General features: G+C 43.8%; 1 protein-coding gene and 1 long non-coding RNA gene across 3 annotated transcripts; both read left to right on the plus strand.

Annotated features, from left to right (window-relative positions):
• Positions 1–494: 494 nt before the first annotated feature.
• Positions 495–3,376, plus strand: LOC145430227 (uncharacterized; the record flags this gene model as incomplete). The annotated part of the gene is made up of 1 exon (XM_080304962.1): positions 495–3,376. A coding segment is annotated over exon 1 (1,392 nt), but the record flags the coding sequence as incomplete, so codon positions are not given.
• LOC113027393 (uncharacterized) lies at positions 3,377–7,015 on the plus strand. Of its 2 annotated transcripts, XR_013910422.1 has the most exons (3): positions 3,473–6,580; positions 6,660–6,790; positions 6,872–7,015. It is a non-coding gene; the product is annotated as an uncharacterized LOC113027393 (long non-coding RNA). The 2 variants fall into 2 exon arrangements; XR_003273041.2 differs by having other exon boundaries at positions 3,377–6,790.
• The last annotated feature ends 9,215 nt before the right edge of the window (positions 7,016–16,230 follow it).

Here is a 16,230-nt window from a genome sequence, read left to right on the forward strand (position 1 = left end):
CTAATCTTCATGAGCTCTCTCGTGATTGTAAGGTTAATGCATTTTCTGTTTGTGTGTGTGATTTTGTATATGTTTCTTTTTGCAATGTTTCAGACTCCTTCACAATTTTCCCACGTAAGCAGTCAGTTTTTCTTGCTAACCCAAATTTTGATTTCCCACCTTAAATAACAGCATTCCTTGTCTTCAGCCAGGGGTTAGAGCTCGCTTGTCAGGTTTAGTGACACATGGCGCTGTAAACAGTTCAGCCAGAAACTTGGCCTGAACGTTTCCAGTGATGTTAACCTATAACTTTCTTCCGACTGCTGCATGTGGAAAATTGATCCAGGTCTGCTTTGCACCTTAAAATAACAAAACTGAGACATTTTCATTATTATCATGAGTGCTTAAACGACCCACTTCTCTCTCTCCGGCCAGAAATACCAGTTTATTTAATGTATTCACATTGATAATGTAAGCGTGTTCTTCCTTGCATTCATGTTATGTGGTTATGTTAATGGAGTGTAAGCTGCTTCTTCATTGCATATGTATTTTATCATCAGGTTTAACTCATGCCTCTTTGCACTGAGCTGTGGATTCAAACTATTTCAATTCTGCTTCTCCCCAAAAATAATTTCACATGTAACCATTTATATATGTGTTTTCTACTCAATAATCTAATTGTTAGTTAGTTTCTCTCTTTATTTTTTACTTTTTTTACCTCTTTATTGTGATGTGGTGGACATTCCTAAACCTCCATGAATTCAGCCTTCAATCCAATTTTAGCTCATATGCATTCACTATATGGTGTCCAGGTTCACCTCTCACTGTTCTCAGTTTCCTGTGGGGCCTCGCAGCTCAACACAGGCCCAAATCAGCATGCATGTTGCATCACGTGCTTTCTTACATGCTGCTGCTGGAGTCGTCAGTGTTATAGTTCAGTCTTTTTGCCTGCTGTTAATTCTTCAAGTACACGGTGTTCTGTCTGTCTTCTGTCTTCATCAGGAGATTGACTGTCCTTTAAGCTTCTTCTCAGGATAAGGAGACAATGAGAGGTGAAGCTGTCAAATTTTAAGCCAAAGCCTGTTTTCCTCCCAATTCTGTTAATCTATGATTTTGCCGCTGTACTCACGTTTTCAGGTTGAGAAGAGTCCACCTGTATTGACACACTAAAACATTCAATTAATATCCTTTTCATTTCTTCTCTTAAGACATCCATTAGCTTCATCTGCCTAGATTTTAACTCGTCTCTCTCTCTCTGGGTGCACACTTCACACACCAGCCAGTTTCCTTTTATGGGCATGCAAAGTTCCTGTCACACACACTGCTTCCTGTCACACACACACAGCCACACAGACTCATATTTTTCTGTTTCTCTCTTTCCTGTTTCTACAGGCTAATCGAACTCTTGTTTTGTTTTGTTTTTTTTGTATTTACAGTCTATAAACCTTCTGTAATTCTGCTAAGTCTTGATCTAAAAACAATGCACCCTTATTTCACGCACACACACTTTTAAATATACTAAGCTCTTTGGTTTTGTAAGCATTCACATCACAGTCTTCAGCGTGCTCAGCAGAGCTCTTTCAGACATCAGGATAATTAACAATTTTCCACACATCACCATTCTTTCAGCTCAGTTTTGTAACATCATCCATGCAATACTTTCATAATCGTCTCACACACACACCGCCTTTTCTCTCAAAACAATGTGCATCTTTAATCATTCATCCAAATAACAATTTTACACTTCACTTATACATTCACACATTTATATATAACAAAAGACACTGTGGCGGAGGTGTGGTCCGGGGCGCGGCTGCAGGGGAGGAGTGGTGCAGTGAGCTCAACGGGGCGGTGCTGGTAAGAACAGCTGATGGCGATTTTGGACTGATGGTGGTTTTCCTTTCCTTTATATAGTGAGGTGGAGAGGAGCGGAGGAGAGAGACGCTGGGGAAACCGACCGCTGTCAGACGGTGTTCTGTTGTGATTCAGTGCACACTCTTAATAAATGTGGGACTTGATGACAACGACCTGTGTGTGGGTGTATCTGTGCCTAGCGTGTGTCACAAGTGGTGCCGAAACCCAGGAGCCTGCCGGTGTGGGGATGTTCGACCCGCAGGCTGCGCCGCCCGCCCAGCCTTTGCAGTTTTTGGCGCAGGTGGTGGCGAAGATGAGCCACGATCATGCGGCAGCCCAGCGGGCTCACCTGGCTGCGCTGCAGGAGCAGACGGACCGGCAGACTCTGGTTCTGGAGCGGCTGGTTGGCGCCGCTGCCCCGCCGAAGCCCCCACCGCTGTCGGTGGCGGTGCCTCGGATGGGGGACGGGGACGACCCCCAGGTTTTTCTGGAGACTTTTCGTGCCACGGCGGAGGCCTGCCAGTGGCCGCAGGTGGAGTGGGCTCCGCGTTTGCTTCCTTTGCTGTCGGGGGAGGCTCGGACGGCGGCCCTGAGTCTGCCGCCGGCTTCGAGGGGCAGCTTCCGGGACGTGAGCCGGGCGGTGGTGGACAGGTTGGGGCTCACCGCTGAAGATCATCGCCGGCGGTTCCGGGCCTGTCGGCTGGCCGTGGCGGATCGGCCGTTTGCTTGGGCCCGGAAGCTGCATGACGCGGCCGTACGCTGGCTGCAGCCGGGATCGTCAGAGGGCGAGACGCTGCTGGTGGACAAAGTGGTGCTGGAGCAGTTCGTGGAGGGGCTGTCTGCGGAGACGGCGAGATGGGTCAGGTGCCACCGTCCCGCGAGTCTGGAGGTGGCGGTTACGTTGGCGGAGGACCACCTTGCCGCTAGAGCCGGGGAGCCCGGGGACAGCGGCCGGAGGCCGAACAGACAAGCCCCGGTGCCGGCACCGAGGCGCCGGGTGCCTGCGCCAGGGCAGGCAGAGCGGACGCTGGCGTTGAGCCCCACTAATCCTTTTGCTGCGTTTGTGCCTTCCCAGGGATCGGACCTGAGCAGTGCCGCCCCTGAGCCACGGAGAGCAGCACAGACAGGGCAGGAGTGCTGGAAGTGCGGACAGCCGGGACACCTGAGGAGGGACTGTCCTTTGATGGAGGTGGGGCAGGTGTTCCGCGTTGCCGGTGCTCCAGCACCCTCTCCCGGTCTGGGAGGGACATACAGCATTCCGGTAAGGACTCAAGGGGGTATACGCCATGCTTTGGTGGACACGGGCTGCACGCAGACCCTCGTGCACCAAAGCTTGGTTCGCCCCGGGGCATTGCTGGAGGCAGAATGGGTGGTGGTGAGGTGTGTGCATGGTGATGTTCACAGGTATCCCATAATGCCGCTGTTATTAAAGTATAGGGGCAAAACGCATAGAGTAACGGCTGCGGTTAGCCCGCGCCTGTCGCATCCCCTAATTCTGGGTACGAATTGGCCGGGGTTTCATCATCTGTTGGGACAGTATGCGGGGGTGCGGTCACGACCGCTAGTAGCATGTAGTGTCTGCGCGGCGCAGACACTACATGCTGGTGACGCGGGGTCGTCCGACACTGACTCTGGGGAGGGGGAGACGGCGGGTCCTTCACAGGTAGCCCTGCCGGCTCCGGAAGTTCCCCCCACGGGTGATTTCCCACTGGAACAGTCTCGTGACGACACCCTACGCTCAGCCTTTGACCAAGTGATTGAGATTGATGGTCACGTGGTGTGCCCCGAAGCCGTGCGGACCTACCCACGCTTCATTTTATCGAAAGACAGGTTATATCGAGTGAGTCGTGATGGAGGGGACACACACCCAGCTGTTGGTGCCGCAGGGCCGCCGGGAAACGATTTTCCAGGCGGCTCATTATAACCCCATGGCAGGGCATATGGGATACAAAAAAACTCTGGAGCGAATAACGGCCCGATTTTATTGGCCGGGCATCCGAGCGGATGTGCGCCGCTGGTGCGCGTCCTGCCCGGACTGCCAACTTGTTAATCAGCCGGCTATACCAAAAGCGCCTTTGCATCCGCTTCCACTCATAGAGGTCCCGTTCGAGCGCATTGGCATGGACCTCATCGGGCCGTTTCACCGGAGTGCACGCGGCTACCGCTTTGTATTAGTCCTGGTGGATTATGCAACGCGGTACCCGGAAGCAGTCCCGCTGCGCACCATCTCAAAGAGTGTGGCGCAGGCACTGTTTCAGGTCATCTCCCGAGTCGGAATCCCGAAAGAGATACTGACTGACCAGGGCACGTCGTTTATGTCTCGTACACTGCGGGAACTGTAGGAATTACTGGGCATTAAATCTATTCGGACCAGCGTCTACCACCATCAGACGGACGGGCTGGTGGAGCGGCTGAATAAGACCTTAAAGTCCATGATTCGTAAGTTCATTAACGAGGATGAACGCAATTGGGATCACTGGCTAGACCCTCTGTTATTCGCAGTGCGGGAGGTGCCCCAGGCCTCCACGGGATTTTCTCCCTTTGAACTGCTGTTTGGCAGGAGGCCACGTGGGGTGCTCGACCTGATTAAAGAAAGCTGGGAGGACGGTCCGAGCCCCACCAAGAATGAGATTCAGTACGTGTTGGACCTGAGAGCAAAACTCCACACTTTGGGGAGGTTGTCACGGGAGAATTTGCTCCAGGCTCAGCAGCGTCAGCAACGCCTGTATGACAGAGGGGCTAGACTCAGGCAATTTTCACCGGGAGACAAAGTGCTTGTATTACTCCCTTCTTCTAGCTCAAAGTTGCTCGCCAAGTGGCAAGGACCCTTTGTGGTCACACGGCGAGTCGGGGACGTTGACTATGAGGTCGCTCGGTCGGACAGGGGAGGGGCCACGCAGATTTATCACCTCAATCTCCTTAAAGCGTGGAGAGAGGTTGAAACCGCTTCTCTGGTGAGCCTGGTTAAGGAGAGAGATGAGTTGGGGCCGGAGGTGCCAAATTCCATCATCCCCGCCTCCCTCCCTTGTGATGACCATCTCACACAGGCCCAGAGAGCGGACGTTGTCGCGTTACAACAGCGTTTTGCTGACGTGTTCTCCCCCCTGCCCGGCCGGACGTCTCTCATTGAGCATCATTTTGTAACGCAGCCTGGCGTGACGGTGCGTTCACGGCCCTACAGGCTTCCTGAGCATAAACGTACCTTAAGGTCCAAATTAGTCCCCTCAGCTGCACAAGAATCCGGGGTCACGGCACCAAGTGTTAAATTCCGGATTCTTTAGGGCCAAGAAAGACACGGCTCAAAAGTGGTCTTTTTAAATGATCTTTATTTTACATATCCAGGATATGGAGACCTGAGCAAAAAACACTTTCTAGCTGCAAAAGCACGCTCTGCAAAAGCATGTAATTTCCTGTCAGCCTGCAACCTAGTTTTACACTGAAGTCTGGGCCTCTCATAAAACACACTAATCAGCATTCAGATTATATATTTTATTTCCTAACATTGCACACACAAGAAAATGAACAACCAGGGAAATGGCACTGGAAGACTTTGTTGTCATTCCTGCTTTTAACTGATTGACAAGCTCTAAGCAATCTGTAAATTATTGCTCCCTCACAGATATGGTTTTGTGTAAGAGCCCTTAAAATACAATGGACAGCTCAGCTTGCCTCCTTTCCTCACTTGCCGGGAGTCATTTCTGTAATTGCTATAACCTACACTCCTCTTTTTAATTTCTTCAAGTGCATCCACTGGACTTCCACTTGCTGATGGCATGTGTCCCACAGATATTCCTGCCAGTTCTGATCTTAAACAGGCATGCTGTATCAATATGGTCGTGTAAATCAAAGCAAGCCAGCACTTTCATCAGTCACAGGCTTTATCCTCACAAGGCCACCGTAACCCAAGAGATTAAAAAGCCACTGGCATAACTGATGTATATTACCAGTCTCTCTCTCCCTCTTTTTATTATTTCATTTTTTGGCTTTTATTCTTCAGGAGAATTCTTTTTTCTTGGTTAGTACAAATTATGTCTTGGCCATGTGTCTTCGGACTTTTCCTTCTTCCTTTCTTTCTAACTCTTGATGTTGTGCTAAAAAACACCCGTTTAGTAATGCCAGGCAGTTGTAATGTACAAAATATTAGCAAATTAGACAAAGTGGTATTTCAGTCTTATTTGTATCTGCCATTTAAAGTGGCTCAGTGGTTCATTATTATCATATCAGGTTGTCCAAAAGACTCCCTGAAAAGCCTGATCCACAAGGCTGCAGCGAGTGTACTGACAGGAGCTGGAAAGAGAGGATATTTCTCCCATATTGGCTTCCCTTTTTGTTGGTTCCCTTTGAAATCCAGAACCAAACTTCAAATCCTTCTCCTCACATACAAGGTCTTGAATAATCAGGCCCCATCTCAAGACCTCACAGTACCAATAGAATAGACTAGGCTGCTGGGGGCTTCCCATGATGCACTGAGTGTTCCTCCTTCACTCACCTTTTTTCACTCACTATGTATTTATACACCACTCTCCATTTAATTAGTTATTATTAAACTCAGTTATTAAAGACAAACTGTGTCTTTTGTTGTGTCTTCCTCCCTTCACCCCGGCGTCCGTGGTGCTGTTGGGATGCCCACGCCCACGGGCATGGCTGCTAACCCCACACCTGCATCCCATCCCAGGCGATCACCAGGTGGACTATTTAATCCTGCCCTACCTGCTGCTCCACGCCAGTCCGTAGTCGCCTCTCAGCGGTAACGTACACCTGCGGGAAAAAACCCCTTATGACAAATTGTCCATTGGAACTGACTCTGTTTTACCCTGTGTACTCAGATCACAACTCGGCGTTTTTGCGAGCCACCTGCCTGTCCACCTGTCCGCCTGAGATTCGGAAGCACTATCAGCCTCGCCGTCTCGACCCTTTTGGAGCCCCCCCCTCTGGTTCACTCAGCCCGGCTACCTCCGTAAGACGTATACTCCACCTTCCCTCGTATGCTGCCTTTTTTTCGCACCCCAGTAATCTGTTTCTCTTTTTTGTTTTGCAGCTTCTCACAGCCCCGCTCTCGGCGTTCCCTGCGCAGTTCACCTCCCCAGTCCCTCGGTTTCTTCTGGTTCCATACGTTGTTTTTTCGGCTACCCTCACGGGACACCTTTAGTTATAATAAATTTGCTTTCTTTATTCCCTCCTACCCTGGTGTGTGTGTTCTGCTTCTGGGTCCAGCTTGCGCACGGAACTTCGGTTCATGACAGTTCCCCACTGTCACCAAGTGCTTGTCCTGAAGGGGTCATGTGTTTGTTGAAGTTTCTTTGTATTATTGCCCTACAATTTAAAGTTTGAATTGAATTGAGTGTGAATGCTTGTCTGTCTCTATTAGCCCTGCGGCAAACTGGTGACATATCAAGGGTGTGCCCTACCTTTTGCTCTATGACAGTTGCTACAGTCCCCCTGCAACCCCGAATTTGATAAGTGGCAGGAAATGGATAGATGGCATTTAAAGTGCTTATCTCAGTTGGCTGTTGCTGCTCTGTACACAAAGACATAATCTGCCCATCCCACCAGTTTTCTTCTGGTGTCAGATTTTATTTTAAATTTTTTAATGTAATCCTGCTTCATTGTGCAGAAACCCCATATTCTGATAAACTATACTGAATTTTTTTCCTCTAATGAAGGATATCCTTATTCGTTAAATTTCAGCTAAAGACAAAATTATTTGAATGTTATAAAGAAACATTTTTTTTCCATTTGTGAGTGTTACCCTAGCTATGCGTTGTGATTTCCCGCTAGACAAACTAAATAAATTAAGTCTTAAAACCATAATGATAAAAAAAAAATCATAAGATTTTTGTGTTGGTGTGTGTGTGTCTATTGTCAGTGTCACTGCTTTTCTTTTGTTTACCTTCCATTTACTTTTCATTAAGGAAGTGTCAAGCCTGTGATTGGAACTCCATTTAGCAAAACAAGACTCCTCCCAGGGGGAAGGAAATGGCATTAAGAAGGAAGTGTGCAAAACGCCTTTTAATGGTTTGTAATAAGGCTGGGGAGCCAGAAGCTATGCAATATCTATTTCTGCCTAAACCCGTCTGCCCCCTGATCCATGACCAATCTGATCAGTGCAGCTTGCAAGGGAACTAATATGCAAAATGTAATAATCTGTTTAAGCAGCTCTTTGTTTCTTACACTGGAAACAGAGCAGTGTCTCCCAAAATGGCAGGGAAGTAGCAGAAAGACAGAGCTTAAGATCTATTTAGGAGTGCCTCCCAGCCCTTAGAGGCTGTGTCTTGTAAGAGTTATAAAAATATGTATGAAAGGCTACTAGCCCTCTTGGCTTTTTTTTAAGTTCTTCTATTCTTACAAGGCATTTGTGATCTGTCAAACTCATTCTGCTGTGTCTAACATCAACTTGTGCTCAACGATTGTCCCCTCTTTCATTGGCCCAGTTTCTTCTTCTTCCTCTTTTTCTGCCTCTTTCTCGTCTCAGTGTTACACACAAAAAGATAAATAAAGGGAGGTGAAACAGCGTGAAAAGGCACTGTCCAGTGGATCTGTGAATTTGTAATCACCATTATAATTATGTCCAGAGTATGTTAGCAATAAAATAACCCAAAATGAATTATGTGGAGTCATTTTCATTATGTGCCATAAAGTAAGGGGTGATATTGGGTCAAATGCATCTGCCCATTAAATTTCTTGATGCTAAGATTAAATCGTACTGCTGACGTGCATCAGTGAACATACTTTGGAAGTGGAGAAGAAAGAAACCACAGTGAAACACTCTTTCATTCTGGTTTGAAATACTGTATATATAAAATACATAATTGCTCCCTTTAGCACCAAGCTGCTGTACCTGTGGTTAATTCTATGTTATTAGGCTGTATAGTCTGAAAGCTGTCAACAAGGGCTGCTACTATAGTCACAAGTTTCCATGCACTCCCTGTGATGCCTGCAGCGAGACAGTCAGCATCTGGCAGGTCAAAACAAGGCTGAGAGAGGGAGTGTGGGACAAACAAAGAAACAATGAGACAAATGAAGCAATGCAGCAATAAATGAGAACGGGTTAGTTTTTCAGGATGAAAGAGAGCAGGAAACAAGATGTGGGAGAAAGGGTGACGTTAACTATCCATCATTGCTGATATTCCCAGTGCATTACAGTGGGACATGAATGATTGCTGAGCATGTCTGAATGCTGCAGACCAAATCCAAGTATCTCCTCTGACTGCTCCAGTCATGAATGATTCTGGTTGGCTGTCTGCTCAGGCAGCTCCACAGGCATCATGGATGGTAAAGGATAAGGCTGGCCTGCCACTACAGTAGGTCTTACAGCTTGCACTACAAGTCCATCAACCAGGGACGAGAGGGACATTTCTCATTACAGCAAAGGACAACAAATAAATCCATTGAGGAGTTTTGGACACAGAGACAATAATCATTGTGTATTATTATGTTCACTTTATCAACATGAACCCATTGTACACTGCACTGTGTTTATTTGATCATGACAATAATGTAAACTAAGCAAGCAATACCAGTCATGGAAAAAATTAACTTTGCATCCTATCTGATTATTGTGCTAGCAGTGGAGAGTTAATGAAAAGAGAATAAAATAAATGTAGTATGATCACACATCTTTGTCACAGATAAGGCTTGTAGCTTTAACTGAGCCAACTAACTGACTGACTACATTCACACCCACTTCTCCCTGAGATTGTCCAGCTGTGCAGAGGTAAAAACTTTGCTGGAATTGAACACTCTTTTCTTTATTTGTCATACAACTATTTGTGGTACTTAACATGAGAACACTCAAGCATGAAAGTGTCTTCCTGAAATGTGGTAAAAATGTGTGATCCCCCCCCTTCTCACTGGCTTTTCATTCTGCCTTCAAATGTAGCCCATCAGAAAAACCTCCCATTTCTAAAGTAATTGGGCAGCACATTGTACCCTCAAATAGAGATGAGGAGTAAGAACCTCTCCATACACTCCAGACTTTTATTTTTTTCATTTTTAAACTTCTTCATTCTTAAGCCGCAACCAAATTTATCACTTTTCACACAGCTCATCCGAGAGCCATTGATGGCTTTAACTTTTCCAGTTGCAGTTTTTCCAGTTGCTATTTAATACTATAATTAATCTTAGAATGGACCAAAGCCGTATCCTCAGTAGAGGTAGCAAGTGGGACAGTTACTGCAGCATGGTGCACCAGAGGAAACCATATGCCAGAGAGGGTGGGAGGTTTGGTCTCGCTATCGAGCAGTCAGACTGGGAGGGAGCGTGGGGGAAAGGATCCCGGCTGTGATGACCCTCACCACGGCCATTGGTGAGCCTGCAGACTAGAGGAACTGACCTCTGATGGCAGGCCACATTTGCCAACTGACCACCTGTCTACAAGGGGTACAAAGATGGATGTGCCAGAAAGCAGAATAGCAGATATAAAGGGTAGCTACCCATACCTGGGTATCCCACAGGCTAAGGGAAAGCATAATAATATACATAATACCTACATAATACATGTAGAAGGTAAGAATGGTAGGGATACGATCCAAGCCATAAATACATACACATACTGGTCATCTGCTACCTATCTGGAATAATAATCTGGCCACAGGAACAGATGGATGCCACTGATGTTGAGACACAAAAACTACTCACAATCCATGGAGATCTACACCTAACATCCAGCACCCTGAGGCTCTCTGAGCAATGGAAATACAGAGGGTGAGGATTAGTGGAGGAAGGTTCACAATCCAGGATAAAACACAGCACCTGCAAATACATCTGGAAAATGGGGCCCCTGAGATTAGCATCTCCAAGAATGCCTCAGGCAGCCGAAGACAAATGGTGACCAGGAAGAGGAACTATCATGGACATCTAAGACTGTGCATGGGATGTACCATCAACAGAAAGAGGAAGTAGCCAATATAAAGAAATCAATGGCCTAAGCACCATGTCCATAAAGGTAGGAGCCTACCACAGCCAAGAGTACCCATGTTGCAGACTATGCAAAGGTGCTTAGGAGACTCTCAGCCATATAATAGCATGATGTAAGATGCAAGCTGGGACAGACAGATGAGCAACTGCTGGCTGCTTTTGTTGTGGATGACCAGGAGCAGAAGACCCCAGTTGTGATGGCTGTAGCTATCCCAGCAGACAGCAGCATCGGAAAGACAACCACATATACCAATAAAATGACCCATTTGTAACATGTATGCATTTCTAACACATAAAAGACATAGACTTTATTTAATGCCACGCTAGAGAAATTCACTTTTTACAGCTGGACAAAAAGCAATGGATCATTTTAATTTCACAAAATTACCATTTAGTTTATAGCCACAAACCACTTGAACACTGTGGCCTATACCAGGTAATATATGAGCATTTGCCAGTGTCATTTAAGTTTTCAAGTTGCTGGGTGGGCCTAAGCTGATCAGATATATTCACTATGCAGTGTTAAATTTTTAACAGGAAATGAAACGTATGGCTGTATATTGTGTATAGATGTATGATGGAGGATAGACATTATTAAATAAAAACAGCAGGCTTGTTATCGCAACATGTAGAACAGCATCGTGTTGTTTTTTTAAAGACATTCTCCTGTAATCAAGGTTGTTATTTTCCCTCAGTTGCAGAAAGCCAGAGGGAGCTGTGTAACATCTGAAAAACTGATAAAGTGAGTCACCTGAGGTAGTGTTGGTTGGATCTGAGGGAGCAGAATTACAGCAAACTGCAGAGTGTTCCTTGTGTCTGTTAAGTTATAGCTTTAGGGGACATTAGATGCAGCTAGTACAGCCAAGTCTCAACATAGATGTTATCAACCCATTGAATGGACTTATTAGTTGTTGAAAGTGCCAGACATATCACGAGCAGGTGCTGCCTTTTGCCTTGTAGTCTCAGCCGGCTGTTATCATCTCTTGCATTCACTGGTAAAGAGAGCTACACAGATTATGTAAGAGGCCTCTAGCAGTCATCAAAAGAATTATATGTAAAATCATCAACGGTAATTGGCATGGTCTCAATGTTGCACGATTTGTTGTGCATTTCAATTCAAACTTGTCTTCTCCAAAGGTAATTTTGGTGCTTATACTTAACCAAAACAAAGGAGAAGAAAAGAAAAACAGCAACCAAACAGCAACAGCAACCAAAAGTGGTTTAAATGTTAAACCAAAGATAAGAAGCCAGCTGTAGCAAACATAAAGCCTATCTTTAATTTAAGTGTCACAGTTGTGAGTTAAATGCATTGGTGTTTTTGTGTTAAAGTAGAAACATTTAAAGCATTACTTCCTTTCAGCAGTGAGGAGAGACCTGCACTGAATGGAAAGTGGAGAACACCTAGAGGCAATATATATGTAGATGATAAAGTACATTCAGTGGTAATGACAATATTTAAAATGAGTCATCTCAGACAGAATTGCCATTTAAAGTAAATCTGACATTTAATAGAAGTGTAATACAAAATTGGTGACACACTCAGTGTTGCCAACTTAGCGACTTTGTCGCTATATTTAGCGAGTTTTCAGACCCTTTAGCGACTTTTTTTTCCAAAAAAAGTCACAAAAAAAAGACGTGAAAGCGCGTATTGCTTTTACTCTCAACAAGCAGCGGGTGCTGTAACGCAGTCAGTTCTTCTTTTACTCTTTTACTCTTATGCTGTTTTGTGGATCACAAGGTTTAAAACTACTTATAAACACACACACACAAAGTAACTCCACCAGAGTGCCTATTTCGGGTCACTTTTGCCGGTCCAAGCCCGGGTAAAGGAGCAGGGTTGGAATTGTGACATTAAAAAAAACAATAATTGCTAAAAGAAATTTAATTTGTAGTTCTAAATAAACTCTAAATGCATTTAGGACGTTTTTTACTCACTTTATGTCTCTTCCACGATGTTATTTCTCTCTCCAACAACGTAGGTTACAATTAGATTAGCATGACCAATTATGCAAATTAGGCGATGACGTCATTTAGCGACTTCTAGCGACTTTTAGGACAACCGATAGCGATTTTCCTTACTGAGGAGTTGGCAACACTGGACACACTATCCTTTCATCAGGTTTATGAAACCAAAAAATGGCAAGATAATTTGAAATTACCGTAAAGTATTTATACATTTTAAATATCAGAGACATATTTTTTCATTTTCTGTGCTTTTTTGTTCTCTCACTGTCACCAAAAATTTCTAAGAGACCCAAATCTCTCTATAACTATATACAGTTTTTATCTTAGGATGCACCATTAGAAAAAGCATCTTGAAAAAATGGTAATATTCCGGCAGCTGGGGCGCCAAAATACGACCTTATAATTACAGAAAATAAAATACGGTTATTTCCAGTAATGAAAATACAATTAGTTGCGCTAATTTGACATGGGATCTCGCCTTTTTCAAGTGCCGCTAAACATTGAATTAGGAACATGTTAATGTCATTAAACAATGAAATCATCTATAAATAGGAAAAAAAAAATCTTTAAAAAAACGGTAATATTCTGGCAGCCGGGGCGCCAAAATACGACCGTAAAATAACAGAAAATAACTGTCCCATAAAAATACGGTCATTTTCAGTAATGACAATAGAGTTTGTTGCGCTAATTTGACATGGGATTCTGCCATTTCCAAGTGCTTTTAGACATTAAATTAGGAACATTTTTACGTGATCAAACAATGAAATTACCTATAAACAAGATCACTGAATGTGGAAATATGAATCATAATATGTAAATGTACAGAAATATACAGTTAACAGTTGGTTTAAATAATAATGATTGAATGCCCTGGGATAGAGACGAGGCTGCCATATCGCACCATCGGCTATCACTAGTAGGCGGTAGGTGAAGAGTCTTGACCACGGACACAATGACGGAGAGTGTCTGAACTGGGGCGCGAACCGGCAACCTTCTGATCACAAGGCGAACTGCCAACTCTTGAGCCACGAACATATACTTTTCCATAGCACTACATTTGAATTCAACAGTTCAATTTTTCAAATAACGGACAGATATTTGTGAAATCATGATACATTTGTGAATGTATTTTAACAATCTAAATATGCATATGTACAGACAGATACATTTAATAATCATGAAAATTATGTTGTATTACATTACAGTGATTAAACGTTAATTTACATTCAAAATGTGAAGTCAAAGTCAATTTACGTAATGTTAATGATATTCTAGAAGAACAGAACATTACTGTAAAATGCACAGTAAAATACCTTCATATTAGGGTTTTTCCTACGCTCGCAGCCATACCCGCAAGCTTGTTGTTGTTAGTTCACATTCATTGGCCGATGCTTAGCGTCATGTTATTTATATTAATTGCAATTCCTACCTCTACATTTCTTTTTCAAAATATATAATTAGCACAGTGTGTCCGTGCAATGTTTTACATTGTGGCATGCAGAGAAATCTTAACAAAGAAGCTCACAGAGAGAGATTGAGCTTGTTATTTAACCCCAAGCTGGTAGGGGGAGCTCTTTATTGAAACACTTGCTGGTGCTACAATGTGCCTCAAGGTTCAACAACAGCACAACAGAAGTCACCCATGGTACAGCACTCTCTACAAAACAACAACTATCAGTGACTCTGCACAACATTCAAGATAACAGTTAAAAGTAACGTAACAATAAACAATAAAACAAGAACATCTAAACAGCAGCACATGTCCCAAGGCATGATGGGAGACATTCCTGGATGTATTTTTACAATCTAAATATGCATATGTACAAAAAAATATATTTAACAAACAAGTAAATTGTGTTTTATTACATTTACAGTGATGTTATGTTATTTTACATTTGACGTGTCAGATCAGTCTACTTATGTAAATGTAATGATATTCTAGAAAAACAGTACACAACTGTAAAATACACAGTAAAATAATTTGACATTACTATTTTTTGGAACAGTGTGTAAATATATCTGTTGTTACAAATTGAAGCCATATTAATGCAATTATTTTAAATTAAATGTAGTTTTTGATACCGTTGAGGAGCTCTTGCAGTCTTCTTTAAGCTCTGTGCTGGATAGCCAAAATATATGAAAAGAATATGTCTTAGAGATGCTGAAGGATAAAAATTATTTACAATATCAACAGTGTGGTGATGGAGTTCCCTAATTATGTTGTTGTTTTTCTCTGAGCTCCCTGACTAATTCATAATCTCGCCTGTGGAACTGCCATGGATAAATGTTTGGGTCTTCAAGCTGGGGTTGTTAACGCCCAATTTCTCAAACTAAGCGGAGGAAGTGCAATGTGATGCAGCAGACAAGAAACAACAAAGCCCGGGGTAAGATATCCACCTAGAGGTAACAATATGGTCCGAGATTTTTTTTTACGTATCTTTCTCAACGAAGTAAATATTCTTTTAAATTCAGGGTTTAGGTACTGACAATATTGTAAGCCGTATATTCAGATGCAATTTGGTATTCATTGAGTGCCAGACACACGCACACGCACACACACACACACACACACACACACACACACACACACACACACACACACACACACACACACACACACACACACACACACACACACACACAGAGAATGCAGGCTTGTGTTTGAAGCATCTTTGCTGTCTATCATGTTTATAAGCCAAGACTCCCCTTTCACGCTGCTGTGAGCCCTACAGCCACAGAAATGAAAGATAAGGATGGTGAACAGCGGGCACACTAAAGAAGGAGGAAGCAAAAAAGTTTAAATAAGTTTGAAAGTGAGCACCTTTGACTAAGTTCCTAAAGTCACTCCTGTTAACAGATGCAAACTCTAATGAAGTACAGATTGCTTGGATGCCTAGATTGACTTTTTTTATTTTTTATCCTGGTGGCAAATATTGCAGTTTATCTTTTTAGCATAAGCCCTAAATGTCAGCCTAATTGAGACTGGATTTTATTCATATTGTGCCACAATATAAGTTCACTTCTATTTAATGCCAAACTCTGCTTATCTGTGTGTGCCCTACCCTTTCTCTCTCTCTTTAACCTTATATAACAAATATCGACAAACCTCTCCTGCTTCTGCACAAATAAAAGCAAACGTATTCTTCCTATTAATACTAATGAATGTTCAGAATCATTTTGCTTAATTAAAAAATAAGCATAGTTTTGTTCTATCACACTACGTTGCCTACAGAAAAAAAGCTGTAGAAACATCTGCAGGGTGTAGCTGATACTATGAGTTCGAGGGCCCGGACTCTTTCTTCTCCTGTAAGGGCTGGTCCATTCTTGTTCACTACTGTTTGCCAATAACTTCAAGTCTTTAGGCTTGTTAGATTATAGATGAACTCACTCGTAGCCCACTCTCATGTGTACACTGATAAAGAGAGCTGATAGAGAGACAGACCCACCGACTGCAGTAGCCCTCTGGGATTTGTCATGGAACGGCCAATACATCACTGAACTACAAACACATGGTCT

The sequence above is a fragment of the Astatotilapia calliptera genome, chromosome 7, assembly GCF_964374335.1.
Source record: "Astatotilapia calliptera chromosome 7, fAstCal68.1, whole genome shotgun sequence".
NCBI classification, from domain to species: domain Eukaryota; kingdom Metazoa; phylum Chordata; class Actinopteri; order Cichliformes; family Cichlidae; genus Astatotilapia; species Astatotilapia calliptera.